This window comes from Littorina saxatilis, linkage group LG10 (assembly GCF_037325665.1).
Source record: "Littorina saxatilis isolate snail1 linkage group LG10, US_GU_Lsax_2.0, whole genome shotgun sequence".
NCBI classification, from domain to species: domain Eukaryota; kingdom Metazoa; phylum Mollusca; class Gastropoda; order Littorinimorpha; family Littorinidae; genus Littorina; species Littorina saxatilis.
In genome coordinates this window covers 39,135,647-39,163,177 of record NC_090254.1, presented here as the reverse complement: position 1 = coordinate 39,163,177, position 27,531 = coordinate 39,135,647, and the positions used below count along the sequence as shown (strand labels likewise).

The following is a 27,531-nucleotide window of genomic DNA, read 5'->3' as shown; positions in this document are numbered from 1 at the left end:
CAGCCTGTGACACTACCTTTCAGACTTTTTTCTTTCTAATAATTCCAAATGTAAATTAAGCAACCTTCCTACTCCTGTAAAATTTAATGATCATGTAAACTTCCTCACATTTGTCCAGGCTTTTACATTGGATAACAGCACCCCCAAACTTGGATGCACAGACCGACTGCTTCATATATATGAAGAGTGGGATTTTGTGTGTGTACTAAATGCGTATCTCACATTAATAGAGATATATGTTGCAAAACGTACTCAGTTTTATTTTATTTTTTTTCTCACCAATATGAAATTCTAGAATAAGTCCACATGCCAATTAACCCTGGTTAGCTTTAACTGTGCAACCCAACAACAAACCTGGATTTCCAGAAATTATATCAATATGCTACAGTGGAATCCCCCTTTTAAGGCCTACACAAATCTGAGAAAATCAGGTCTTAAAATGGGGGGGGGGGGGGGGGGGGGGGGGCGGAATTCACAAGGCTTATGAACTAAAAAAATGCGAAAAGACAAGGTCTTAAAACGGAGGAATTTAGTCTTAATATGGGGGGTCTTAATATGGGGGGTTACACTCTACACAGAAGACACGCCCTCAAGCAACTCTACCCCCAGCTCGGAATGATTAATAATAATAATAATACGAATATTTGTAACGCGCACATATCTCAGCAAAAGGCGACTCAAGGCGCACATACACTCATTCACACACACAGAGACTTAAAGTCACTAACACACACACACCAGAACCATTAAATATGAACAGTTATTCAGGGTGGGCAGTACGTGTAGAATGCATGGATTATTTGGGAAAAAGGAATGTCTTGAGTGCAGATTTGAATGATTCGAGGGACTGTTGTTGACGGAGGGGGAGAGGTAGTGTGTTCCATTGGCTAGGTGCTTGGAAAGAAAATGAGCGTTGACCTGCTGTTTTGAGTTTGGTGTGGGGGATGTTGAGCTTAAGGGAGTCGGCAGATGATCTGAGTGCTCGTGAAGGGACATCGAGAGAGAGAGAGAGAGTCAGAGAGATGGGCAGGGGCGAGACCATGGAGGCATTTGTAGGTGAGCGTGTTGATTTTGTATGTGATACACATTACATACAGTTGACAATGTGATACAGTTACATACATATGACAATTACAACAACATTTCACACGATTTAATACCGATTTTTACCCTTCATCGTAAGAATAAAATTTGATACATTTCACAGAGAGAACTAATAACAACTTACAGGACACCCCCATTAGACTTTCTTCTAATGAGTGAGCACTGAGAGACCTGGCACAACATAGGAAGGGCCCCTAATATGACTGATGGGGTCTATGTCGACCAAAAGAGTGGGATTCCCTGTAGGTGGAGTTCCTGAAGGGGGATTCCCACAGGTTAGAGTTTTTCAATAACACTTGCAAACCATACTCGAATTTCTAAGAATTATCACTAAAGATCGAAAACTATCAAATTCTACCGATGTCGCTAAGCATTACGTGACTTTCAGCAATATCAGCGAAATACTACTGGAACTAGACCCTGTGGGATTCCCTGTATACAGGAAATCCCTCTACAGGAACTCCACCTACAGGGAATCCCACTCTTTTGGTCGACATAGACCCCATCAGCACTAATATGGACCACTTTTTGTTTATTGCTGATAACTAGCTTGTTTTCTTGCGAAGAAGTTTGTTTCATGTTATGGTTGGTAGTCCTTCTCTCTTAGTTGAACAGTTAGGCCTAATTAGAGTGAAATAGCTTTGATAGACCTTCAGCAAAAATTAAATACAGAAAAAAATCACAAATGGTCCATATTAGGAGCCTGGGCGCCCAATATGGACCAGTGAAGCGGCCTTCACGAATCACAGTAAAAAGTCCCCTAACCTTCAAAATAACATGATACAACTTAGAGTGCAAGTCAGACTATCTCAGATATGTTTAGATTTATCTGTTTTGGTTTGACGAGAACATTATTTGAAGCACACCAGGAAACTGAAGAAGCTTATCAAAAACAGAGTGAAAATAAGTGAAATTATCAACTTCCACAAAAAAAAAGACTATTTGTTATATTTTTTTGAAATCTCGAGGGCTAGTTATAGGTTATTTTCAGCAAGCTTCTTAATGAATTAATTAAAATTGCCTTTAGTTTTTATTTTCTTCTATTTGTTGAAGGTGGTCCATATTAGGGGACTCACACATACTTTGAGGTTTTGCTATTATTTTTTGTTTGCAGTAGAAACTCGGGGTACACACTGTTAAAATGTAACAAATACTGTCTTAGCTGTCATATATAGCCATTTTTGTGTTATGAAAGCTTTGGCTGTGGACAGAAACGAGTCCGTTTTAGGCGGCAAATTTAGAGTGAACGCTGCCAAAAGTGAAACAAGAAGGGCAAAGCCCATACGACTCACATGCTTTACACATTTTTCCTACCAAAATACATGTGACCTTGACCCAAGGTCAAGGTCATCCAAGGTCATGCAACACAAAGCTGTTAATTCAAGACATAGGAAGTACAATGGTGCTTATTGGCTCTTTCTACCATGAGATATGGTCACTTTTAGTGGTTCACTACCTTATTTTGGTCACATTTCATAAGGGTCAAAGTGACCTTGACCTTGATCATATGTGACCAAATGTGTCTCATGATGAAAGCATAACATGTGCCCCACATAATTTTTAAGTTTGAAACAGTTATCTTCCATAGTTCAGGGTCAAGGTCACTTCAAAATATGTATACAATCCAACTTTGAAGAGCTCCTGTGACCTTGACCTTGAAGCAAGGTAAACCAAACTGGTATCAAAAGATGGGGCTTACTTTGCCCTATATATCATATATAGGTGAGGTATTCAATCTCAAAAACTTCAGAGAAAATGGGAAAAATGTGAAAAATAGCTGTTTTTTAGGCAACATTTATGGCCCCTGCGACCTTGACCTTGAAGCAAGGTCAAGATGCTATGTATGTTTTTTGGGGCCTTGTCATCATACACCATCTTGCCAAATTTGGTACTGATAGACTGAATAGTGTCCAAGAAATATCCAACGTTAAAGTTTTCCGGACGGACGGACGGACGTCCGGACGTCCGGACGGACGGACGGACGGACGACTCGGGTGAGTACATAGACTCACTTTTGCTTCGCATGTGAGTCAAAAAAGCGAAAAAGTCTAACGGTTTTGAGGTTTGTGTTTCTGCAACTGTTTTGACATGTGCAACTAATCCAGAGAGGGTGAATAAAGCGAATGAAATTGTTTTGAGTGCTCTAGCGCCGTTAGTTTGTCAGAACAGGAGGTGGTCCATATTATAGGAGCCGGTCCATATTAGGAGCCTTTCCCCTACCAGAGACATACATACACGCAAACTGCAATGCGATTCGTGAAAAGTAGACATAGTTTCACAGGAAGGAGTATTTGTAATTGAGCCGTGCTGCACCCATCGAAAATGCACATAAAAAACAGCACACCAAACAAATGGAGTAAGTTTAGATGTCTTTCAGTCCAGGCGCATAAACGATATTCCTTTTGATCTATCCTTTACTATGTCGTAGCAGGGACCTATATTAGGTCTATGGTCGTAGAAAGGATTCTTGTCTGAGGGGACTACACGGTTTGGTGGGCTTCTGGGCTGAGATGTACGAAGCGAAAGTGGGTTGGAGGAAGCCGCGGGGTTTGATTGGTTGAAATCCCCACAAATCTCAGTGTAACCAATCAGCCCCCGCGGCTGGCTCCCACCCGGCACCCAGTTTTGTTTCGTGGACCTCAGCCCTGTGCACGAGGAAGGTACCACCCAAACGGGAGGCACCCGCAGTGTTGGATTGGTTGAAATTGAGATTTGTTGTGATTTCAACCAATCAGATCCTGCCGTTTGTTCTCTCCCGTGTAGGTGGCACCCTCTATCGGTTTGTTCACCTCAGCCCTGCAGGTCAATCCGTAAACATGTACGACTGAGCCGTCTCGCCAGAATCAGACGTCCTTGAAGACGATTCTGTATTCAGGGTAGGCCTGTGCGTCTTTAAAGACGACAAAGATCTTGGGGTCGTCCACGTCGTCAACAGCGCAGTCGTAGTCGTCGTCGCTCCCAGGCTTGGGCAGGAAGCGCATCCCGTCCTTCCCTTCAACACGTCGCCCCACCAGCACTTTGCAGTAGAACATGTTCCTCTCGCCTTTCGCGTTCTTCTTAGCGTACTTCTCTGCGCTGGAGTATTTGGCCGTTTTTGCAAAGTACACTGCCGATCCATATTTGGATCCTGCGATCGAAGAAAAGAAGATACCAGTTTCACACAGGATACAATCTTAGTGTTTAAAAATTAAGCAAACACTAGATATTGACCGAAGGTAAATAACATTCCTTTGAATTTGAATAACACGTTTTCAAAGCCTAGAGCGCTATATGATTATGCAAAATGCATTTGCAACAAAAACAAACATGTCACTAGTGTATCGTTGCTTAGAAAATATAAAATAATTTAACGCATCGCAACCTCAAAATGACACCACCGTCAGTAAACGACACAAGCATAGCCAAATCACCAGACGACCCATCCATTTTCAGCTTCATTATGGCATTATTCAAAACAACTACAATCCTACCTAAATCACAAGAGGACACAAACGAATCCCATCCGCAACACACACACACACACACACACACACGCACGTACACACACACACACACACACACACACACACACAGTGACACACACACACACACACACACGCACGTACGCACACACACACACACACGCACACACACACACACACACACACACATTTCTGTTTGTTAAATTCAGATAATAACGTTCTATTCAATTTGAATGGAACACACACACACACACACCGACATGTAATGTTGCTGTGCTGCGAATATTTAACGATGTGGTGGTACTTACTCTGGCAATAGCTTCTGTTGAATCCATACTTGATGATGCTGTCTACAACATCCTCCCTTGTGCCGTGCCACAATGGTCTCTTTTCCACCATCGTGTCTTGCCGGTACTTCGCCTTCATTTGCTTCTTGAGCGCCATGTACTGCTTGTACACCGTCAGGTTCTGCACTCGCTGGATCTAAAGGAGAGTTTCAGGATGACAAGGCAAGATGAATTATTAGGCATTATTAGCAAAACGCAATAGAAGCATGCCAGTAATGCGTTTTGTGTACGGGTTTAAAGAACATGTTATTTATTCAAAAACAATCATGATACAATAATAAGCCTACTAAGTTGAAGCAAGTAGGGCGCGTATTTGATATTTGAAGAAAAAAAAAAACCCGCGTGTAAACCATGTATCACACAGCAAGCCATGTAGTATTCTGTTTATCACATAGTCTGCACTTGCGTGTCCTCTGCTGCAAACGTCCCGGAGTCGAAGCGTCCATATTACGGAACGCGGATCGTATCAACTGATGCATCAAATTGATGCATCCAAAACCAAGATTTGATGCATCATTTTCACAATTTGATGCATCATTTTCACAAAAGGATGCATCATTTTCAAAAAGGATGCATCATTTTCCAAAACTGATGCATCCGATACGAAAATGATGCATCCTTTTAGAAAATGATGCATCATTTTGATGCATCATTTTGATGCATCACTTTCGGTTTTGTATGCATGCGAAAGATCATTCATTTCCGGTCTTTCCGTAAGAAATGCCTGAGCACGGAAAAACTTGAAATTACATTTTGACGAATATAAACAGATTGGTTAGTTAGTTAGTTAGCTGTTGCTTTTCGGGTCCAGCGGACCATAATAGGCCAAATCAGGACCCCAACAGATTGGTTAGATAAAACAAAAATAAACGTACAACATACCATTAAATAGGGAACAAGTCAAAGTCACGGCATTATGCATTTTAAGGCATTTTTTGTTTTGTTTGTGGTTTGTTTTCTGTGCACACGAAGTTTTGACGCCCTTGACCTTCGACTCAAACTTTCGTTTTCCGACGTTCGTTTCGCTTCGTATTCCGGTTCAAATTTTGCTTTTTGCTCGGCACTTTCCGGGAAAACCCGAAAATTCTGATGCATCCAAACGATGCATCAAATTGTGAAAATGATGCATTAAATTCTTGGTTTTGGATGCATAAATTTGACGCATCAGTTGATACGATCCGCGTTCCGTACCAAATTAAAGCCGCGGCTTATGGAATCTCGATATCTTCCCAAATCTTTGACCTCAAGACAAAAAGACGTCACTCTAAAAAGTATAGCGTCACGTATAAGTTCCCAACATTCTTCTCAGTGGAGAAAACCGCAACGCTAAAGTGTCCGAGAATGAAGTTTGTCTTGGTGACTTTGTCATCATGAGCAGAGGAAAGTTATTTTCCTGCCAGACTGTAGTTTGACACGATCTTACTTTGCATGATATAATCCTACACACGTGTAAGTAAGCTTAGTGAATAAATTACGACATGGGTGGTCTCTCTCAGTCTCACGTATGTAAGCCTACGATGAAATAGAGTACAACCTTATATATTCTGCGTTTCGGTGCAATTAGAATGAATTGTTATTGTCATATTACCGCAAATCGTTTGAAGGCGGTCCTTTATTGAGCCAGAAGTCGACTTCGCGAAGACTTTGCGATTTTTTTATTTTTTGTTTTTACCGAAAATTCAGTGCTAAAGCTTCGTGCGGCCAGCTTTGATAAGTATATTTCGCGTATAGCTAGTAGTCGACTTCGCCCAATAAAGGACAGGCTTTCGACGTACGCGAAGATAAACTGACTACATACCGACAATATCTGTACCAGCTGTGACGCCTGCGCAACACTCATGTCCGAGCTAACATCTGAGGAGATTGTGGCCATGAAGTCTCGCGCCACTGATTTGTACTCCGTAGAGGTGGGGCTGAGCTTGATGACATCCAGGTGTTCCTTCATTGGATTCCAGTTCTCGGGGGGTGGGGAGTCCAGTGCCAGCTCTGTGACAAAACAAATCAAATCAAATCAAATCAAATGTTACTTTAAGAGAGTTGTAGCATAAGCAATAAAACCAAGTTTTTTTTTAATTCAACCAGCCCTCGCCCAGAGAGGCACTGCTCTAATTACACATGTATACATCAGACCTGGGAACCCCTGTTTAGTTTTTAGAGTATCCTCAAACAAACTTGGCGTATTTTCAGAAGCATGAGTGTACTCCACACAACATCGATGATTCAAACATGCTTTGTACGGGTACGGGTCCGTTGCACCGTTAATTAAGTGTACCAATACATTTAAAACAAATGCTTCTTTCAATGTTTATTTACAAAAGCTGTAATCATTGATCAAATGCCGAGTTATCAAGTTATTTGTAATCATTAAAATAAACAGTGCCCCAGTAAATAGACAGGAATGACACGGATGCGCTCGTGAAGAAAAGTAGTCTAGGAACTTTCCTCGTCGTAATTTTGTTCAGCCGACCGTACTGATCGTATTTTAGACAAAAAGGCGAACAAAATACGGCGAAATTGTATGGGTTCTCAGGTCTGATACATATACAGCCGCACTCGCCTAAAGGAAACACGCTTAAGCAAAAAAATCGGATATCTGAAACCAAAACCAATTCCCCGCCAGACCCCCTTCTTTGTAAGACTATTTCTAATTCGGATAAGCCAAACTATGTCAAAAAATAGCTAACTCAAACACGGACATCTCAAACATGATTTTGACACATAAGCCAAACTCTAAACACTGTCGGAGAGACTTTTTTTCTTTTTGTTGTTGTTTGAAAAACACGTCAGGAAGATAAACATATTTCGTCACGGCTATAATTATCCTACGGAAACGAACACGTCACCTGTTTTTGAGTATGCGGGGAAACTGATGACGTGTAGAAGGAAGAGATCTTTGTGAAGAGCAAATCTACCTGAGGAATGTATGTGCTCATTTTGAGCGAGTGGTGAAGATCAAACCACAATAAACATGCAGCGAAACAAAACATTTGCCTACAATCTATGTTTACGGAGATTTGATCTTGATTTATGACCACAGAGACAAATTGTCTAATTTTGTTTCTTTTCTTTCTTTAATGGAGAGGGTTTCATTAAACATTACATTTATTATGATTTACTTGAAATCCTTTTAACAAAAGCGTAGTTGCTTGTGGAATCTTTGGTTTTGTTTCTGAGATGTGTCACTGTTTTCACCATTTATTTTTACAGTTGGCTTTGAGGTATTAATAAAGCCCCACTGAAGAAAGCACTTGTAACTTGTCACTGTTTTGATCTTATTCATTTAAACACGCGCACACACACACACACACACACACACACTCACACACACACACACACACACACACACACACCACGCAGATAGAGAGAGAGAGAGAGAGAGAGAGAGAGAGAGAAACATTCCAAGTGATTTTACAACTTATCCTGACAAAACTCGCTTAAGCCGAACTGCACGTTAATTTCTCGGAAAAGGTTTGGCTTATCCGAACTCGGATAAGCGAAACGATTTTTCATTCCCCGGGCGAGTTCGGCTTAAGCGTGTTTGACTGTATATCTACACGGACATTCATTAAGAAAATGAAATTAACAAAATAAAATAAAGAGAGAGAGAGAGAGAGAGAGAGAGAGAGAGAGAGAGAGAGAGAGTGATTACTGACTCAACTTTTCTGCGAACTACTGAAATGAATATTGGACACACTAACCTTGCTGAACTTATGCATTGTCATACAATTATCAATAGCGGATGGGATTTTGTCAATGGAAAACTTAACCGCTTAATTTCCATCAACATAGTGATTAGTCATCCCTATAGTCTTTCCTAGCTATAGCTGCGATTTTAGCTGCACTGGCGACTTGAAGAAACAACAAAACAACAACAACCGTTAACTTATGGAGCAGAACGTGTACACTCAATAAACGACAGTGATTCCCTTTTATAAATGCAGGCACGAAATTCTCGGTTTTGAAACTGGATATCCCCGAATATATTTCTTGATTTATTGCGTATTCTTAAAACTACACTTAGAATTAGATAAGGAGTGCTGGCAATTTTATAGATGTGTGGAATTTTTGCATTTCTGAGCATGCAGTGGCTTCGAACTACGTCAAAAATAAAAAAATAAAAATGCCCATATTTTCTGGGACTTCTCTTTTTCCTCCTGATTTTTTTTTCTCCAAACTTTCATTCCTGTAAATTTTATTTACCAGTGAGTACGTCCTGCCTAACAACTTTCAGAGCGTCTCCGGTATCGCCAGTGGAGCCTGGCGGCCCAATAAGTTCCGGAACTTCTGTCATTGTCTCGAAGTTGATTTGGAACGCCGTCTTGTTTTTGTCGAATATGATTGCATTGGAGGCTTGTGCTCTGAAACAAAAATAGAGAGAAGCACTGCGCTATTGTCCGCGGAATGTCAGTGGTTATTGATCTGCACTGACGAATTGTCAGTAAAACATTAAAGATATAGAACTGCAGAAATCAGTTTAGAGAAGTTGTCTGGTGACGCCTTCTTACACTCTGACCAACATTTTAAGTATGTGTTCAGCTCATATTTATTCTATAGAAATAATTAACCATATCAAAGTACCTGTAAGCTTTTTCTATCCTGTAGTTATTCAGCTCATCGTAAGGCTTCAGCTTGTTCTCCAACAGTTCCACCTCCACCCAGTTCCACTGGACCTGCGAAACACACATAGGCTACAAACAAACACACATTTGTTCTCACTAGAAGAAAGAAAGAATGACAAAGTCATGTGGAATAGAGCGCGCAAAACAAGTAAGCAGTAACTATCAACAAGACACACCATTTCTTGGGAAGAGACATCCATACAGACGAACTCCGATGTGCCTAGTTTAAAGATGAAGCGCAGGTCACAGCATTGCTGTAGCTACGATTTGTCTTTTTGTTGCAGATTAGGATAGAAACAGTCAAAAACAGCTATCTCACAGATGCCTATCTATATATACACACATAAACCTTGTGCGGTTTGTCAAATCGCTTCTCCCGCAAAAATGTAATTGACATTGTCCGTGACCACGTTCTTGGGCTGAAGGCTGTGTGTGGTAAGCTTATGCCATAATGGACCAACATACCATCTTTTAAAATGTTCTAACGCAATCAGCACACTGTCTTGACGTAAAGAACCCAAGATAGAAAGATTTCTCCCTTTCGCCGAGACTGATAGACTTCCATGTCGGCTTTTAAAGGCTGCCATATTCGTAGCGTTCATTAATTAATTCATATTGTTTACATGTGCCAATAATGTTATAAAACTGTACCTAAGGGGATATAATAACGATTGGCTGTAGCTTTCGAACACAGAAAAAATTATTTCAGTATTGCAAAGTGGTGTTGATAGTGTCGAATGTAAACAGAACAGTCTCAAACGCCATCTTTGGTTTATGAAACGTCACGAAGTGACGTCAACGGTCTAAAAATAGCCCAAGTCCTGGAGAACTGTTGCTAAACAATGCAATAAAGAATTAATTATTTCTCGTAATTGGTAAGGACTTCAAACCTAAAACTTTGCAGGAAGCTTAATTTATACATCCCCGCAACGATGGGAAAAGCCCTGGAAGTAATTAAACTAATTAAATAGGACTATGTCAGCCTTTAAGGTAATTAGTTCGGGACCTGATGTGATGAGGGGCGGCCACGTGGATGGAGCAGCTGGTATAACTCTAATGATGCTGTCTCTATATTTGCCCCGATGTTATCCATGCATTTCTTTCTCTTCAAACTCCAGTGGCAATTTCCATGAACAGTGCCCCTGAGGATGAGTTTGAGGTGTGCGAATCTGGCGGTGATAATTTTGGTGGTGAAAGCCCAATCAAACTATTGCCTGACTAGGATGAAACCAGTTTACTGCAACCACAGGAAGACCAAATCAATACGCTGGACAGGAGGAGCCAGACCATGTGCACCATTCTTCTCCTGCGCACTGGTCATGCACTGTGGGCTGAAAAAACCCACATCAAGAGACTGGGACTCAGTGACACAGCCCAATGTGATTGTGGCTCAGACGAGCAAACCCCCTGAGCACATTCTACAAACAGCACAACCACACTACTGGCCAGAATTAGACACCAGCCTGGGCACCAAGCTCTGGGGAACCGCTGCCGAACTGCAGAAGACTGCGGAGTTCATGGCAGCCACCGACCTGACGATATGACGGCCATCGAACGCAGAAGAAGAAGAAGTTTACTGCGACCAACCTGCCAAGAAGCCAGATGAGCGTTCTCCCTCTCGTGAAGATCATCTTCGGCCTCCCTGAACAGGTTGTGAAGGAGGTTGACATGTACATCGTCACGGTGACCTCGGACGGTCAAAGTGCCAAGGCTAAAGTTGAAGGTCACGTCCACATGGGCTGCTCGGCAAGTAGCAACAGTCTGGTGAATCTGCAGAAAACCCAAACAGTATCAAATACAATTGTCATTAAAGAAAGCATTGAGGATGTCCCACCATTGGCCCAAATCTATTTACATCTCCCCTAACAAAAACGACATCGATCATTAAATCAAAATCAAATGATCTAAAAATGTGGAGCTCGTTTTGGGGATTAAAGTGGTTTGTTCATTGCTCTCAGGTGTCAGCTAGGAGACTGGTCCAGCTTATCTCTCACTGTCTACATTTGGAGTGCCTACTTCCCTTTGCTTTTTAGATCTTATGACAAAATGTTACCAAGAAACTGTCCCCTGAAAGAAGAAGAAGAAGAAGAAAAAAAGAAAAAGAAAAAGAAGAAGAAGAAAACAACAACAACAAGGAACAAACAAACAAATCCAAAGCAAGAAAACATGCCTAGCGCTTTGCAATAATTGATTCACTGCTGCTCGAACCTTAGTTTGGTCACCTTAAAGATATGTTTATTTTCCCCCCTTTTACACAGGACACGAAGCAGTTCAACTATACAAGACATCTATATCTATATATATATACGACTTGTGTCTGTCTGTGTGTGTGTGTGTGTGTCTGTGTGTCTGTGTATCTGTGTATTTGTGTATTCGCCATGCACGGCCAAAGTTCTCGATGGATCTGCTTCAAATTTGGTGGGCATATTCAGGTTGACCCGGTACAGGACACAACCTGGTCGATATTTCAACACGTGCTCTCAGCGCGCAGCGCTGAACCGATTTTGGTTCCACCTCAGCTATTTTGGTTCCACCTCAGCTACCCGGGCCCCCATACCGACACACCAAAGCCAAAGTTCTCGGTGGATCTTTTTCAAATTTGGACACCGTATTCAGCTACACCCCGGACACAATATCATCGATGAGATATTTCAACACGTGCTCTCAGCGCGCAGCGCTGAATCGATTTTGGTTTTTGTGTTCATTTCACCATTATAAGTAACTCTTCCTTATCTTCTCATATTCTCCAGGTTTTCAGCGTTTACCTCCCTTCCTTCGTAATGGTGCACTATAGTGTGAGTGGAGCGTCTTCGGATATTCCCGGCGTTCTGTTACTGTTACTATTTTTAGAAGGTCAACGCAGTGTCCAGAACGTAAATTGGACCCGTAAATTATCCTCACTGTAAAAGTGCAAAGGTCGAATCAATTTATAGCCACGCGAAAAATACACTGTCATCTATCTCTCTATAGATACGGCTTCTCTGTGTTTGTGTGTGTGTGTGTGTGTGTGTGTCTCTATGTGAGCAACACCTGTGCATTGTTCAGTTCTGTTTGTGATGTGGTCTGGCGGCTTTTGTGTAAATTTATGTACTGGCCTTCCTTTTAGAAGCCATAACTTGCTCAGTCCTGTTTGAGTGGAGTTCGCCTCCAAAGGTGATTAACACGGTTACATTCGTCGACAAGGATGGGACTCGATATGGTCAGGAATGGCATTATGGCCACTGAATCATTTTCGTGCTGTTCCCATTCCACGAATCTGGGAGGGACCTAAGCTTGGCGGGTCCATTGTTCGGACCCGGCGAAGCCGGCGTACGGCTCTAAGTACTTCTTCCCGGCGAAGCCGGCTACCCGGCGAAGCGGGTATTCATTCTAGTATATATATATACGACTTGTGTCTGTCTGTCTGTTCGCGATGCGCGGCCAAGGTTCTCGATGGATCCGTTTCAAATTTGGTGGCCATATTCAGGTACACCCGGGACACAACCTGGTCGATGAGATATTTCAACACGTGCTCTCAGCGCGCAGCGCTGAACCGATTTTGTTTTTTTTTGTCTGGATCCACTACCAGTAACTCTTCCTTATCTTCTCCAGTGTTTTCAGCGTTTACCTCCCTTCCTTCGTATGGCGCGCGGATATTCCCATTCCGTTACTATTTTTAGAAGGTCACTGCACGTTACTATTTTTAGAAGGTCTCCAGTGTTTTGCGCGTTTATCTCCTTTCCTTCGTGCGCCGGCAAAGCCGGCGTACACCCGGCAAAGCCGGGTCCCAGGCGCAGCCTGGTATTCGGCTCTACTTCTTCGCGGCGAAGCGGGTACCCGGCGAAGCAGGTAATCATCTAGTTTTTGATAAATTAAACAAAGCTTTATAAGTAAGGGAATGCATGATGTGTGTATGTGTCATTGTTGTTTGTATTGATGTGTTTCAATGTTATTATGAAGTCAGCCACAATGTTATTTCTCTTTTGAGATAATAAAGAATTATTGTATTGTATTGTTGTGTAACAGTAATTAAAGGCATTTGAGTGGGTTCTCACGTAAGACTGGTCCCACGAATCCAGGCGTTCTTTTTCGTACGGGACTTCAATGATCTGCTCCTTGTAGCCTGCCAGCAAGTCTGCCGTCGCAGCGTCTATGTCCGCCTCACTCAGCGCTGTCATTGTCATCGTCACGTTTCCTTTCGTTTCCTCAAAGTAAGCATCTGAAATGTTTCACAGCGTTTTCTATAGGATGAGGGAGAACCTCTCGCACGCAGCTTCGCAGACAATCACACCAATAAGGTTTTAAAACAAAAAAGGAAGAAGATAATATGAATAACGAAGATAGCAAAAGTCGGGCCAAAACTCACAAGAAAAGAAAGCAGGAACCCCGACAACAGACAGTCACCGGCCCGCTCTAGACGCTGTGGGCCAACCACATCATGCTGTCGGGGAAAGGTGTTTTGTGTAATTAACAAACAAAAAAAAACACAAAACAAAAAACAATTTAACAAAATAAAAAACACCCAAAAGAACCCACGAATACAAAACTATCATCACAATGTGATGATAACCGCCGTTTTAGTATCATACAAGAAAACAAATTCAAAATTAAATTGCAATCACTTTCTGAGGTTTGATTGTTATAAATCGTATCCTATTCTATTGTACAGAAACCGAAGGACGACAAATGTAGCAAGACTTACAGATACGAGGAATGGCGTAGGTTCGAATTTTGATGTATGACATCAAACGCAAAGGCTAAGATCAGAGAGAGAGAAGAGAGAAAGGGAGGGGGAAGGAGGGAGAGAGGGAGGGAGAAAGACAGAGAGAGGGATGGAGAAAGAGAGGAAAGGAAGGAGAAAGAGAGGGAAGGAGGGAGAAAGAGAGGGAAGGAGGGAGAGAGAGAGGGAAGGAGTGAGAGAGAGATAGAGGAAGAGAAGAAGAAGAAGAGAGAGGGGGACAGAGAGAGAAAGACAAAAAGAGCTACGGAGGGAGAACAAGAGAGAAAGGGAGGGAGACAGAGACAGAGAGAAAGAAAGAGAAAAAGAAATACATACATTTTTCAATGCCACATGGCTTTTGGTCAGTCATCCAGAAATAACTCTTTTCACCTGCGAACGTAAACTATACATATTAATGGTTGTATATGTCAAGGGATTGAAAATCCCTCGGTAGACACAATCAATAAAATGATAAAGTTTGAAATTGAAGCATGACACTATACATGCATTATTCCTAAACGTTGCATTATTCCTAAACGTTGGTTTGTTGACATCATAACCAAACAGTAAATCCACCTTCCTGGAATAAAAAAAATAAGGAGGGAAAAACATGATTGAATTTAATCTAATACATACATTCAGGATATGTACAGAAGCAAACGGTGAATCTTGGTCTGCGATGGGTGTTTGAAATCATGGTTCAAATGGCAAACAGAAAAGCCGAACTATATATATAGCTCTGTAAAATGTGTATTTTTGTTGGTCAAAACAAATACTATTATAACGTTAACATTTCTGTAACAGAGATGTAAAATGGCTATACCATGCGCGTGACGTTTGCCTTTTTCTGCTCTCCTGAGCTGGTACTTTTTCTCTTCTGCTGCGAAAACCTGTTGAATCAACAATCACTATTGGTAATTATTTGCGCAATTATAAATTAACCCTAATTGAAATAGGACTACTAGTTACTTGCTTTATTTGTACTTCAAATATTCTGAGCGTAACACTATAACAATTGAACCACCGTGTTGAACATGTCATCGTACATAGCCACTAGCCAATGGTTTTTTTTGTAATTCATCCATTGTACATTGTACATGACAACTAACAACTCCAATTTTGTTTAAGTTCCTCCATTTTCACAGTTAAGCAAGTAGACATATGCGAAACATGCACCATAAACATTTTGTTCCAAGCCATTCACTTGCGAAACATTGTCAGTACGCTTTACTTCGACGATGGAAATTCAGGCAGGCTACTTAAATCTACAAGTTAAAAAATAAAAAATTCGCATGATTTATCTTGTAGATTCACACATTTACAAATTGATACACACTTTTACAACCAGAAATCACTCTCTGTGGTGACAAATTGTCGCTATTTGAACAGAACGTACTTTAACCTGTGATGACCTGTCGCTATTTGAACAGAACGTACTTTAACCTTACTCACCTTAGCGAGGTCAGTATCCTTCTTGTGAAGGATGAAGTACACATCAGAGATGGTGGTAGCCGGGTGTTCGTTTCCATACTCCATCACAGCGCGGAACATGGTCTCTGCCACCAGTTCTGCCGGGTACTTCAGGGTGCCAGTACCCAGGGCGGGAAACCCGATGGACTTTCCCTCTTCGATCACAGTCTCCGCCTCCTCCAGACACTTCTTTACGGCTTCTTTCACAAGCTAGGAAAATACACAGCGGCACTTACGTTGTGGTATTTAAAAAACAAATTTGTATTACTTTATTGTCCCATCGCAGTGGATTTCTTAAGTCACAATCATGTACAAAAATATTCCCCCAAAATCGGCGTATGCTGCCCGAATGGCGGGGTAAAATCAGTCATACACGTTAAAATCTACTCGCGCAAAAACATGAGTGAACGTGGGAGTTTCAGCTCATGAACTAAGAAGAAGAGAAGAAGATGTGAAACTAATGTGTGGTTTTCTTACGTTTTTCATTGTCTCAGGGTCTTTGGCTCCCGGGAGGCAACAGTGAAAAAGGTATAGACAGTCCAGCCTTGGTTTACCATCCTTTTCAGAATCTTCCTTTGTGCGTCCAGGACCCGTAACAGCGAGGTCTCCAAAGTCGATGCCATCGGGGTACTTCTCCTCGCATTCCTCTTGGATTCTAGGCCCTCCGACTTCCAGGAGAGCACTGGACACTTGCCCCTGGGTCAGATCTAATTCCATGTTGCTCGAGTTGACAAGGATGTGGTGCTGGAAAAGAGAATACAAAAAACCCCAAGAATGGTGGTTAATTGGAACGTTTATAACCATGCGACACAAATATCTCCCAACATAATAAAGGGGGATAATCAATAATAACGCAATACTTATGATCAGTCAAGTTCATGTTTTCTAGCTGATAAACAACATAGGTAAAAGTTTGGCATAAAATGGGCACGGATTGGCGGGAGATAAGCATGAGTAGGGGGGTAACTGCTTTATCCAGAAATTCAACCTCTCCATAAGCTGGCCCCAGGTAGCCGGCAACAAAAGAATTTCAAATAGAACATTGCACAAAACCCCATAGATGAGCTAGCATTGAGCAACTTGCAAACCCAGCAGAGACCCACCATTTGGGGTTCACATCAAAGACTACTTACATAAAGGAGAACGACCTTGTTCGTCGATAGCAAAGATCTTCGTTCTTTTTCTACTTACCTCTTCTTTTGTAATATCAGACATCCTCGTAACAAAGATTCTGGGATAAAGTGGTGCCACCTGTAAAGGTTGGCTTTCGGCTGCTTCAGACCCTGTCAAAATGTTTTTCACAAAGCATTATAGGGTAGCCCAACAATATTTCGTTGTTGGTGTCACTTTCAAATAGTAATAACACTTTTAACTTAAAATCTACTTCCAACACGAACATCAACAAAATACAAAATGTAACCTTGTTTTGAAAATGCAATGGCTGTTTGTTTTGAGGCAAACTGACACTGGCTCACAATTCAAACGTATCCGTTTTACAGTTGCATTCTCAAACACACACACACACACACACACACACACACACACACACACACACACACACACACACACGCACACATACACACACACAGAGACACACGCATGCACGCACACACGCACATTCACACACATACACACACACACACACACACACACGCGCGCGCGCGCGCGCACGCACGCACGCACGAGTACCTATTCTAGCTACCTACCAGTACCTTTTGGTCCATGGATTTCTCTTCGGTTAGGCTTTCTTTCTTCTGCTTTTGCACCACTCACACACACACACACACACACACACACACACACGCACGCACGCACGTACATATACACACACACACTCGCACACACACACACGTACGCACACACACACACACACACACACACACACACACACACACACACACACACACACACACACACACACGAGTACCCATCCTAGCTACCTACTACCTTTTGGTCCATGGAATTCTCTTCGGGTTCGCTGTCTGTCTTCTGCTTTTGTGCCACTCGAATCTTGCTTTGGATGTAGCGGCACCATCTTAAGCATGTCTGCATCGGCAATGCCTGTAATTCTGCAGCGTCCTTCGGTCTCAATCGCCCTCATCTTAAACTTTCCCTCGTTTGAGCGAATATATCTACTGAAAGACGGCTCAGTAAACTGGACTGTTTTGGAAACCAACATCTTCTTAAAAGCGTTGATGATTTGTTCCGTTGCTTTGAGATCCTTTCTGCTCATTGTAACTTTCAGCCTACTCTTTTGCGGGTTATACTCCAGGCGATTTTCATCAAGACGGCTTTGGCCTTGGAGGAAAGAATGAAAGAGCGTATGATCCTCCGGAGGCATGTCAAAGGCTTTCTGTTGGATGCAGTTTTCCTCAAGAAAGTCTTCGATTTCCTTGACATCTCGGTCAAAATCAGGACCCACGCCGAGCACACGATGAGCTCCTTTTTCACGCTTCACCACCGACACGCCTGTTCTTTTTTCTAAAAGTGAAGTCAGCAGTAAACGAAAGTCATCAAGTTCAACAGCTTCCTTGTGCTCGGGTCGGAGCGGGATCTCTTTCTCGCGAACTGTTTTCCCTGCAGCGTGCAGCATTCGTGAAGCCTTGTCAGCATCGAAAGACCATACAGCGAACCCATCGGGCGTAATTTCCACTTGTCCTTCAGGATCTTCTTGCAAGCAGACTTCTTTCAGGATCCGCTTTGCTTCATGGCTACTGAAAAGTTGTTTTTTCAGAGGTGACTGGAATTTTTGTTCAAGGAAGGTGATTTTTCTTTTTTCGTCGTCTATTTTCATCCTCATTTCAGCGATCTCTCCAACTAGGCCTTTAAGCATAATGTTTCCCGCGCCAGGATCGTAGTTCACCTCAAGCTCTGGGTGTCTTTCGAGAACGCTTCTCTCCACCTTCTGCTCCTGAAGCATGGCTGTCTCCTGTTTGCCGATGTTGATCGTTTCGCGTTTCTCGTGCTTGGCTCTGTCCAGCCGCTTCTTGGTCCCGTCGATGAGCAACTTCATGTCGTCTGCAACCCTTTGTCGCTCCACGGCATAGAAAACGATGTATACTTTCAGCTCTTGCTCATCCAAGATGGCGCTTATGCCACTTCCCGCTTGATCGGCCATTAGCTTCAGCTCATTTTCAGCTTCAGCAAACTCTTCTCTGCTAACGTTGACCTCCGCAACGGTTATTTTCTCCAGGACTTGACCCACGGCTTTCTCTACATCCTCTGGCCAGGTTTTCAACAGAAGACGGGCGTCGGGTGTATCCTGCGTGATTTTACAAGAGATACAAGTCTCTCCGGTTGCTTGTTCCGTATCCAGCGCAGCATGGTGTTGTTGTAACATGGACAGTATTTCTTCTTTCATAGCCGGTATTTGCAGACTTAGGGACACTTTGCGGCTGTCGTCACTTGACAAGTGAATTGGTTCAGGGATTCGTAAAGCTCGTTCTGTTTGTCCACCTGTGGGTCCCAGGAGCTTGTGGTACAAGGAGACGGTAACATCCTGTTTGTCGATCGTATGCGATCGCCTGACCGCAGTAGCTGCGGCTGAAATCAAAGAAAGCTTGTGATAATTGAGATATACAAGGTGACCCCCAAAATAACACCCTCATGTATCAAGCAAAAATATTTCATATTTGGTGTACATTTGCTTGAGATGTGGGAGGATAATGTCACAAAGTTCCAAATATGTAGGTCAAGTGGTTTGATTTGAACGCATATGTCACTCTGTAAACGTGATAGGAGTGATACTGCCCATACACGCGACTGTTTCCTTTTCTCGTCACACTGGCTCGCACACCTTTGCTCAGTGATGATGTCAATTAAGAAGTTGTGTTGTGCGGTGTATTTCCTTCAGGGCGTGTGGTATTCTAATGTTATGCTTAGGGTTAGGGCAAGGGTATTCACAAAAGATGGATTGAATTGCAGTATATACCGTAATTCGAAAAAAACGAACTTTATGTTACAAGGCTAGAGGTTTAAGGCCACGCCTTTTCTTACAACCTGTCCTTACATCTAATACAACATTCTAATTCATACATGGAAGACAAGTAGAACTAACAAAGAGAGGGAGAGAGAGAGAGAGAGAGAGAGAGAGAGAGAGAGAGAGAGAGAGAGAGTGTGTGTGTGTGTGTGTGTGTGCGAGAGACTGACAAAGAGAGCGAGAGAGAGAGAGAAGAGAGAGAGACACAGACAGACAGACAGACAGACAGACAGACAGACAGACAGACAGACAGACAGACAGAGACAGAGACTCAGACAGACAGACAGACAGAAACAGAGAGAGGTACATGAAAGGCCTACCTTCAGGGTCGTCAAACGCAACAAGGCAATACTCCTCCTCGTCACAACTCTCCACGCTTACCACACCACTGACTCCACTGCGTCTCTCGTTGTCGAAGTACAATTCAATCCCGTTAGGACTCCACCCTGGAGGAAGATCGCGCACCAAGATGACGTCACTCATGGGCACGCACTGTACGTCCAGTGTATGTCCCATGAAGGGTGTAGCGGTCAGGGCCTTCTGTGTTTCCTCCATATCTACACCACCCACAAAGCCAGAGAGGTTGGTTATTATTGTTAATCGTATCCTCAGCAGGACATGACAGACGTGATAACACACACTAAGAGAAAGCCGTGGGTCAAGTCCATAGATAAAAATGTCCACCAAATACCCGTTTGACTTGGAATAAAGGCCGTGAAAGGTGAATGCTCGCCTAATAGGCTACTGAGCTTTACTGGCCGATGTGAATGCGTTATATATTGTGTGTAAAAAATGTCTGTTTGTCTGTCTGTCTGTAAAAAATTCTATTTCAAACGGCAGAAATTAATTAATATGTAAGCGCCTAGGGCTATATCTAGCGCATAAAAAATGATCACAATAATAATAATAATAATAATGTGTTATGCTGTGGCGTGTTATACATGCCCGTTCTCGTTCAAACAGAAACATAATGACATTTGACAAGGACAATTTTTCAATTTTAGGAGGGTAATAGTATAAGCACAAAGTGGTTGTTTTTTTATGACCAGCCCTCGCTCTAATGAGGGATTACACTAATACTAAACGTCAAATGAATAAAATACTACATTAAAAAAAAAGTCAAAATTACTTTTCCACATGAGTGGTTTGTGTACATTTTAGAGAGAACAAACCAAGTCAAGAAAATATATAAAAGCAGCAACATTTAAACAGAAAAAACCATACACTAATTCTGGCACGTTAACTTACCAACAGACGAGTTGAAGGTGACAAGAGCTACGTCACCTTGGTGACCAAACACGATGCTCTTGACGGCTCGCTTTGTTCGGTTCTCCACGAACATTATCAGGTTGTCCTCGCTGTCAAAGTCGGGCAGGTTGCTCAGGACAACGCTGTCCCTCATAAGCTTCTGAAGGGACAGCTCCAGGTTTCTGCCACTCAGCTTGTGCTGCCTCGTGACCACATTGGCGGCATCTTTGGAATGAAAAGACTAACGATGGACCATTAGCGCTACTTTATCATTACGGTATTGGAATACCAAAAAATAAGAAAGGTATGTTGTTGGAACGTTTAAGTATTGACAAAACAAAACGTCACGTTCACAGATATTTCGACCCAGCGGTCTTTTGAATACACAGAAAAACACTAATTAGACAAAAGTTATCTTGACATAATGTTCCGCCGCTTGCAACATACAAGCGATTTGGCAGTCTATTTCTTTTTCATTACTCTATCAGTTTTAGTTCGTTGTCAATGATTCAAAGTTCTCTCTGCACGCTCTTGCAGGCCTAGGGGGCACCAAGAATAGAGTGAGATGCAAACAGAAATGAATTTTTTGGCTCACCAAATTATGGAAAAAAGAAAAGAGTTTCCCCTCATATGGCTGCCTTCCCACACAGGAATCAGGAGAAATGAAATAGCGGACAAAGCGGCAAAAGCAGCGGCTATGCCAACCATGCCAGTGACAGACTGTCGGCTCTCCTGCCAGAAAGCCGAACAGCTGCTAGCTTATTGTACGCACGCACGATCGCAGGCTGAAGCCGATCGTAAGCCCGGAACATGCTTGTTTGTTTGTTTGTTTGTTTGTTTGCTTAACACCCAGCCGACCACGAAGGGCCATATCAGGGCGGTGCTGCTTTGACATATAACGTGCGCCACACACAAGACAGAAGTCGCAGCACAGGCTTCATGTCTCACCCAGTCACATTATTCTGACACCGGACCAACCAGTCCTAGCACTAACCCCATAATGCCAGACGCCAGGCGGAGCAGCCACTAGATTGCCAATTTTAAAGTCTTAGGTATGATCCGGCCCGGGTTCGAACCCACGACCTCCCGATCACGGGGCGGACGCCTTACCACTAGGCCAACCGTGCCGGTCTGGAACATGGTCCAGATGTTGTAAAAAGCTTGTAAGAGTTGAAGGGGCTCGTACTTTTCCAGATCGCTGAAAATCCTATCAGAGTTATTTTCGAAAATCGTCTATTCTAGGCTTAATCATCATGAACTTGTCACTAAAATGAAGGATTAGAAGAATCTCCTCAGAGGAAAAGAAGGGACACAGGCGCATGCATACGCTCTCAGTGATTGTAAGCGCAATCCGAGAGTGCGCTAACAGTTTTAGCGCATTGCCATTAGCCAATCAACTGTTTCTCATCAGTCATGTGACACAAGTGCTTACTGACAATTATTACTTTTATTAGATTATGATAAAAGACTGGCAAGTATAAAAATGTTTCGCAGCAGATACCTTGCGGATCCTCAAAGGTGACGTACACGACCCCCGTCGTTTGATCCACAGACACGAACTCCACAGGACCGCCCCCAGACCTCGGGTTTTCAAAGTAGAATAAGACAGTTTCCACATTGACGCTGGAATCCAGGCCGCGAATCACAATGGTCTTGTGGGCATCGCTGGTATGGTCCGCTGGTGCATCATCGTGCGTTGCTGCGCTTGGCAGTGGTGATGGTGGTGATTTTTTGAGAGGTTCTGCTGAAACGCATCGTGAGAAATGTTTGGAGAGGGCCACACATGGAATACAAACTGGTTGTAACGGTTACCATTCTCTATTGCTTCAGAATCGGGCGAGGTCTTTTAAGTTTTGTACAAATAAAGGACCGTTGTCCCATGCTGTATAACTCTTTAGGAGAAAATACAAAAAAAAAAGCCAAAATCCCGCATTAATCCGTTAGTCTCGTCGAAGGCTTTGAATTAACGGAAAACAAGAAATGGAGAAGAAACAATCGCTCGTTTATGCCTGCCGGCTCTCAACCTTTCATGACGACGTCAGTACATTCATGCTTCAATACAAACACAAAGAAGGACCAACCTTTCTCCGTTGCAATCAAAAGTTTTGATTGATCCTGCTTCTCTCTTTGGCCTGGCCTCTCGCCCACAGCTCGCACCGAGCCAGACGTGGCAATCTTGAGAAACGATGGTCTGTGATCTGTAACAAGCTTTCGGCTTGTACCTGGTGCATGCGATTGTGTAGCGCTTTGTTTGGGCAGGCGTTCAGTGTTCTGGGGACCCAAAGAACCGCTCTGTGAAGACAGCGACTGTGTAATATCAGGCTGTGCGTGTTGGTCTCCAGCAAGTGCGCTCGTCAGGCCAGCGCTTGGCTGCGGTGGTTGTCTCCCTTGGGGGGTGCGCTGAATAGGCGATTGTGGTCGCTGGCCGTCCCTTTGCTGATGTAAGGGCAGGCGGGCTGAGCTCTGTAAGGCAAGCTGGAACTGCAGAGTTGGTGAACCGGATGAGAACGATGATGAGGAGGGTCCAAACGGGGTAGCTTGCCTGGGCTGTCTCACAGGCTCTTCACACATCTTCTCTGTTCCAACATCGGTGTAAGAGACCGGGGTACTAGAGGGTGTTGAACTGAGCTGACTTGCCACACCATGGGGTGAGAACGGAGTTACTGACAGCTGATGTGGAACCGTCGGCGAGCTTTGTCCAGGCAAAGACTCTTTGTCTGTGTCCCCAGCCTTATGCGTTGAAGGAATTATTTGAGCGCCGCTGCTGTCATCAGATCGTCTGTGGCTTGTTGCTTGAACGCGTGTTACAGGGCTCAAACCTGGAAGGTTGTGCAGATGTTGTTGCGGCCTACTTCCTGTGGTCCTGGTGATGCCATGCAGTGTGGACGTTGTCCGTAAGGTGGAGTCACTTGGCACACTCTCCTCCTCTCCTTCAGAAGTTGTGTCGTATTCTTCAATGTCACTCTCTGAGTCGGAGGCCTGAAAAAGAGTGCACTGACTTCATTCGTATTGCATCTACAAAACTTACCACGCGTAGAGTACAGCATTTAGTGAGGTAATGAACGGGCGAAGTGGCGCAGTGGTAAGACGTCGGCCTCCTAATCGGAAGGTCGTGAGTTCGAATCCCGACCGCGGCAGCCTGGTGGTTTAAGGGTGGAGATTTTTCCGATCTCCCAGGTCAACTTATGTGCAGACCTGCTAGTGCGCATGCCTTACCCCCTTTCGTGTGTACACGCAAGCGCAAGACCAAGTGCGCACGAAAAAATCCTGTAATCCATGTCAGAGTTCGGTGGGTTATAGAAACACGAAAATACCCAGCATGCCTTCCCTGAAATCGGCGTATGCTGCCTGAATGGTGGGGTAAAAACGGTCATACACGTAAAAAACCACTCATGCAAAAACATGAGTGAACGTGGGAGTTTCAGCCCATGCCCATGAATAAAGAAGAAGAAGAAGAAGAAGAAGAAGTAAGGTAATGGCCTCATGCAAACCACACGCTAATGAACATTATGGAAATAGAAAACGCCGCCTAAAAGAATCTGTGTAAAAAAGAAAGGGGTAGGCAGTGACATGCAAGTTGTTTAGAGTTACAAGTCCGTTCTCATGGAGCCGACTGTATTAGTTAGCATTGAAACGTGTACATAAGAGTATCTTTACCGTCATACTAATTATATTGAAGAGACCGCTACGAGCAATTTACGTCTTTGCATAATTATCAGCTGCAGTCACCTTGCGAAATCGCCACAAAAAGCAGGGTTTCCTGGTTTCACCAAAATTGAGATCACTTTCTTCATGCACGGGAGTAATCTGAATGCATGATTGGTTGAGTCCAGACAAACCAACGCGTACTATTATCACTGCAGTAGCTTTCTTTATTACGAATAACTGTCAAATGCAATAAAAAAAAACGGATATGAATGATCCATTGACGGTCTCTTGTTTATTATTTTCACAAAACAATCAGTAAAATAGCGGAAATTCCCGATGAACACCAGCACTTCGGTGATTATGGTACAATCAAAATACTCACCATGGCTGTACTCTGTAATCCTCAACCTTCAGTTTCAGTAAACTCTGATATAGAGGCCCGGGTGTTTGTGTCGACGTGCTGACCGCAATCACAGTAACAAGTCGCGTAAGGCGAAAATACAACATTTAGTCAAGCTGTCGAACTCACAGAATGAAACTGAACGCACTGCAATTTTTCAGCAAGACCGTATACTCGTAGCATCGTCAGTCCACCGCTCGTGGCAAAGGCAGTGAAATTGACAAGAAGAGCGGGGTAGTAGTTGCGCTGAGAAGGATAGCACGCTTTTCTGTACCTCTCTTCGTTTTAACTTTCTGAGCGTGTTTTTAATCCAAACATATCATATCTATTCTATATGTTTTTGGAATCAGGAACCGACAAGGAATAAGATGAAAGTGTTTTTAAATTGATTTCGAAAATTTAATTTTGATCATAATTTTTATATTTTTAATTTTCAGAGCTTGTTTTTAATTCAAATATAACATATTTATATGTTTTTGGAATCAGGAAATGATGAAAAATAAGATGAACGTAAATTTGGATCGTTTTATAAAAAAATTTTTTTTTTTACAATTTTCAGATTTTTAATGACCAAAGTCATTAATTAATTTTTAAGCCACCAAGCTGAAATGCAATACCGAAGTCCGGCCTTCGTCGAAGATTGCTTGGCCAAAATTTCAATCAATTTGATTGAAAAATGAGGGTGTGACAGTGCCGCCTCAACTTTTACAAAAAGCCGGATATGACGTCATCAAAGACATTTATCGAAAAAATGAAAAAAAACCATTCGGGGATATCATTCCCAGGAACTCTCATGTAAAATGTCATAAAGATCGGTCCAGTAGTTTAGTCTGAATCGCTCTACACACACACACGCACAGACACACACACACACACACACACACACACACACACACACACACACACACACACACACACACACACACACACACACACACACACACATACACCACGACCCTCGTCTCGATTCCCCCTCTATGTTAAAACATTTAGTCAAAACTTGACTAAATATAACAAGTCGCGTAAGGCGAAATTACTACATTTAGTCAAGCTGTGGAACTCACAGAATGAAACTGAACGCACTGCATTTTTTCACAATGACCGTAGTCCGCCGCTTGTGTAGTGGTTTCGTTGTGCTGCATAGTACGCTTTTCTGTACCTCTCTTCGTTTTAACTTTCTGAGCGTGTTTTTAATCCAATCATATCATATCTATATGTTTTTGGAATCAGGAACCGACAAGGAATAAGATGAAATTGTTTTTAAATCGATTTCGGAAATTTAATTTTGATCATAATTTTTATATTTTTAATTTTCAGAGCTTGTTTTTAATCCAAATATAACATATCTATATGTTTTTGGAATCAGGAAATGATGTAGAATAAGATGAACGTAAATTTGGATCGTTTTATATAAAAAAAATTATTACAATTTTCCGATTTTTAATGACCAAAGTCATTAATTAATTTTTAAGCCACCAAGCTGAAATGCAATACCGAAGTCCGGCCTTTGTCAAAGATTGCTTTACAAAAATTTCAATCAATTTGATTGAAAAATGAGGGTGTGACAGTGCCGCCTCAACTTTTACAAAAAGCCGGATATGACGTCATCAAAAGTATTTATCGAAAAAAAGAAAAAACCATCCGGGGATATCATTCCCAGGAACTCTCATGTAAAATTTCATAAAGATCGGTCCAGTAGTTTGGTCTGAATCGCTCTACACACACACACGCACAGACAGACAGACAGACACACACACACACACACACATACACCACGACCCTCGTCTCGATTCCCCTCTATGTTAAAACATTTACTTTAGTCAAAACTTGACTAAATGTAAAAATGAAACCCTTGTCAATGTTTCTCATTCTCAGAGTCACAGCCAAGTTTGCCTCCAATCGATCAACTCTAGACTTCCAACGCTTGCAATGCCACAGGCTATAAGAAGGATCAATAGGTTCACAGCATCCTCCAAAGAGATGAATGCATCACACATACATACAGTCCCGTTGTTGAAACATACAGACGAATGTACAGTAAGTCATAATATAGTTCAGGAGAAAGTTGATATACTACGTTTCCGAGGAACTGCAATGAACAGCTGAGAGGGGTGGGGTGTGGGGGGGGGGGGGGGGGGGGGGGGGGGGGGGGGGGACTCATCTGTTCCCTGGGGGAGTCTGGTTCCCTGTTACCTTACGACCCGCTCCCCCCCCCCCCCCCCCCCCCCCCAGCCCATTAACATACAGCCCATTACAACACTGCTCCTTTTGTGAAGTCTTCCACGTACAGATCTTTAAATGATGTTTTTATTTGTGTGCCTCTTGAAATATCAAAACACCGCAAAGATCAAAGCGTGACACTCTACTGCAGCGTTCCTCCTGCTCCTGCACATTACGTGTACATTGACAGAGGTAAAAAGTATTTTTTAAAAAAAACCTTACCTGCGCAAAACGCCCATCTTGATTTTCTGAAAAATAGAACAGTACGTGGAAAGGGAGCTTTTCTGATAAGCTGCTGGCACAGGCTCATGAATTCATGTACGAAAATTGCAAAGG

General features: G+C 42.7%; 1 protein-coding gene across 1 annotated transcript in view; it reads right to left on the bottom strand.

Annotated features, from left to right (window-relative positions):
* Nucleotides 1-1,939: 1,939 nt before the first annotated feature.
* LOC138978791 (uncharacterized) overlaps nt 1,940-27,531 on the bottom strand; it is a 30,669-nt gene continuing 5,077 nt past the window's right edge. The window contains exons 4-21 of the mRNA XM_070351579.1: nt 27,418-27,443; nt 23,009-23,906; nt 22,429-22,668; nt 20,928-21,152; nt 20,000-20,236; nt 17,648-19,243; nt 16,892-16,983; nt 16,178-16,444; nt 15,683-15,910; nt 15,054-15,120; nt 14,567-14,620; nt 13,566-13,729; nt 11,119-11,301; nt 9,491-9,582; nt 9,113-9,270; nt 6,711-6,898; nt 4,874-5,048; nt 1,940-4,231 (exon numbers count right to left, since the gene is read on the bottom strand). Coding sequence (XP_070207680.1) covers nt 3,948-4,231; nt 4,874-5,048; nt 6,711-6,898; nt 9,113-9,270; nt 9,491-9,582; nt 11,119-11,301; nt 13,566-13,729; nt 14,567-14,620; nt 15,054-15,120; nt 15,683-15,910; nt 16,178-16,444; nt 16,892-16,983; nt 17,648-19,243; nt 20,000-20,236; nt 20,928-21,152; nt 22,429-22,668; nt 23,009-23,906; nt 27,418-27,443 — 5,174 coding nt within the window. The 3' untranslated portion in view covers nt 1,940-3,947. The remainder of the gene's footprint in view (nt 4,232-4,873; nt 5,049-6,710; nt 6,899-9,112; nt 9,271-9,490; nt 9,583-11,118; nt 11,302-13,565; nt 13,730-14,566; nt 14,621-15,053; nt 15,121-15,682; nt 15,911-16,177; nt 16,445-16,891; nt 16,984-17,647; nt 19,244-19,999; nt 20,237-20,927; nt 21,153-22,428; nt 22,669-23,008; nt 23,907-27,417; nt 27,444-27,531) is intronic.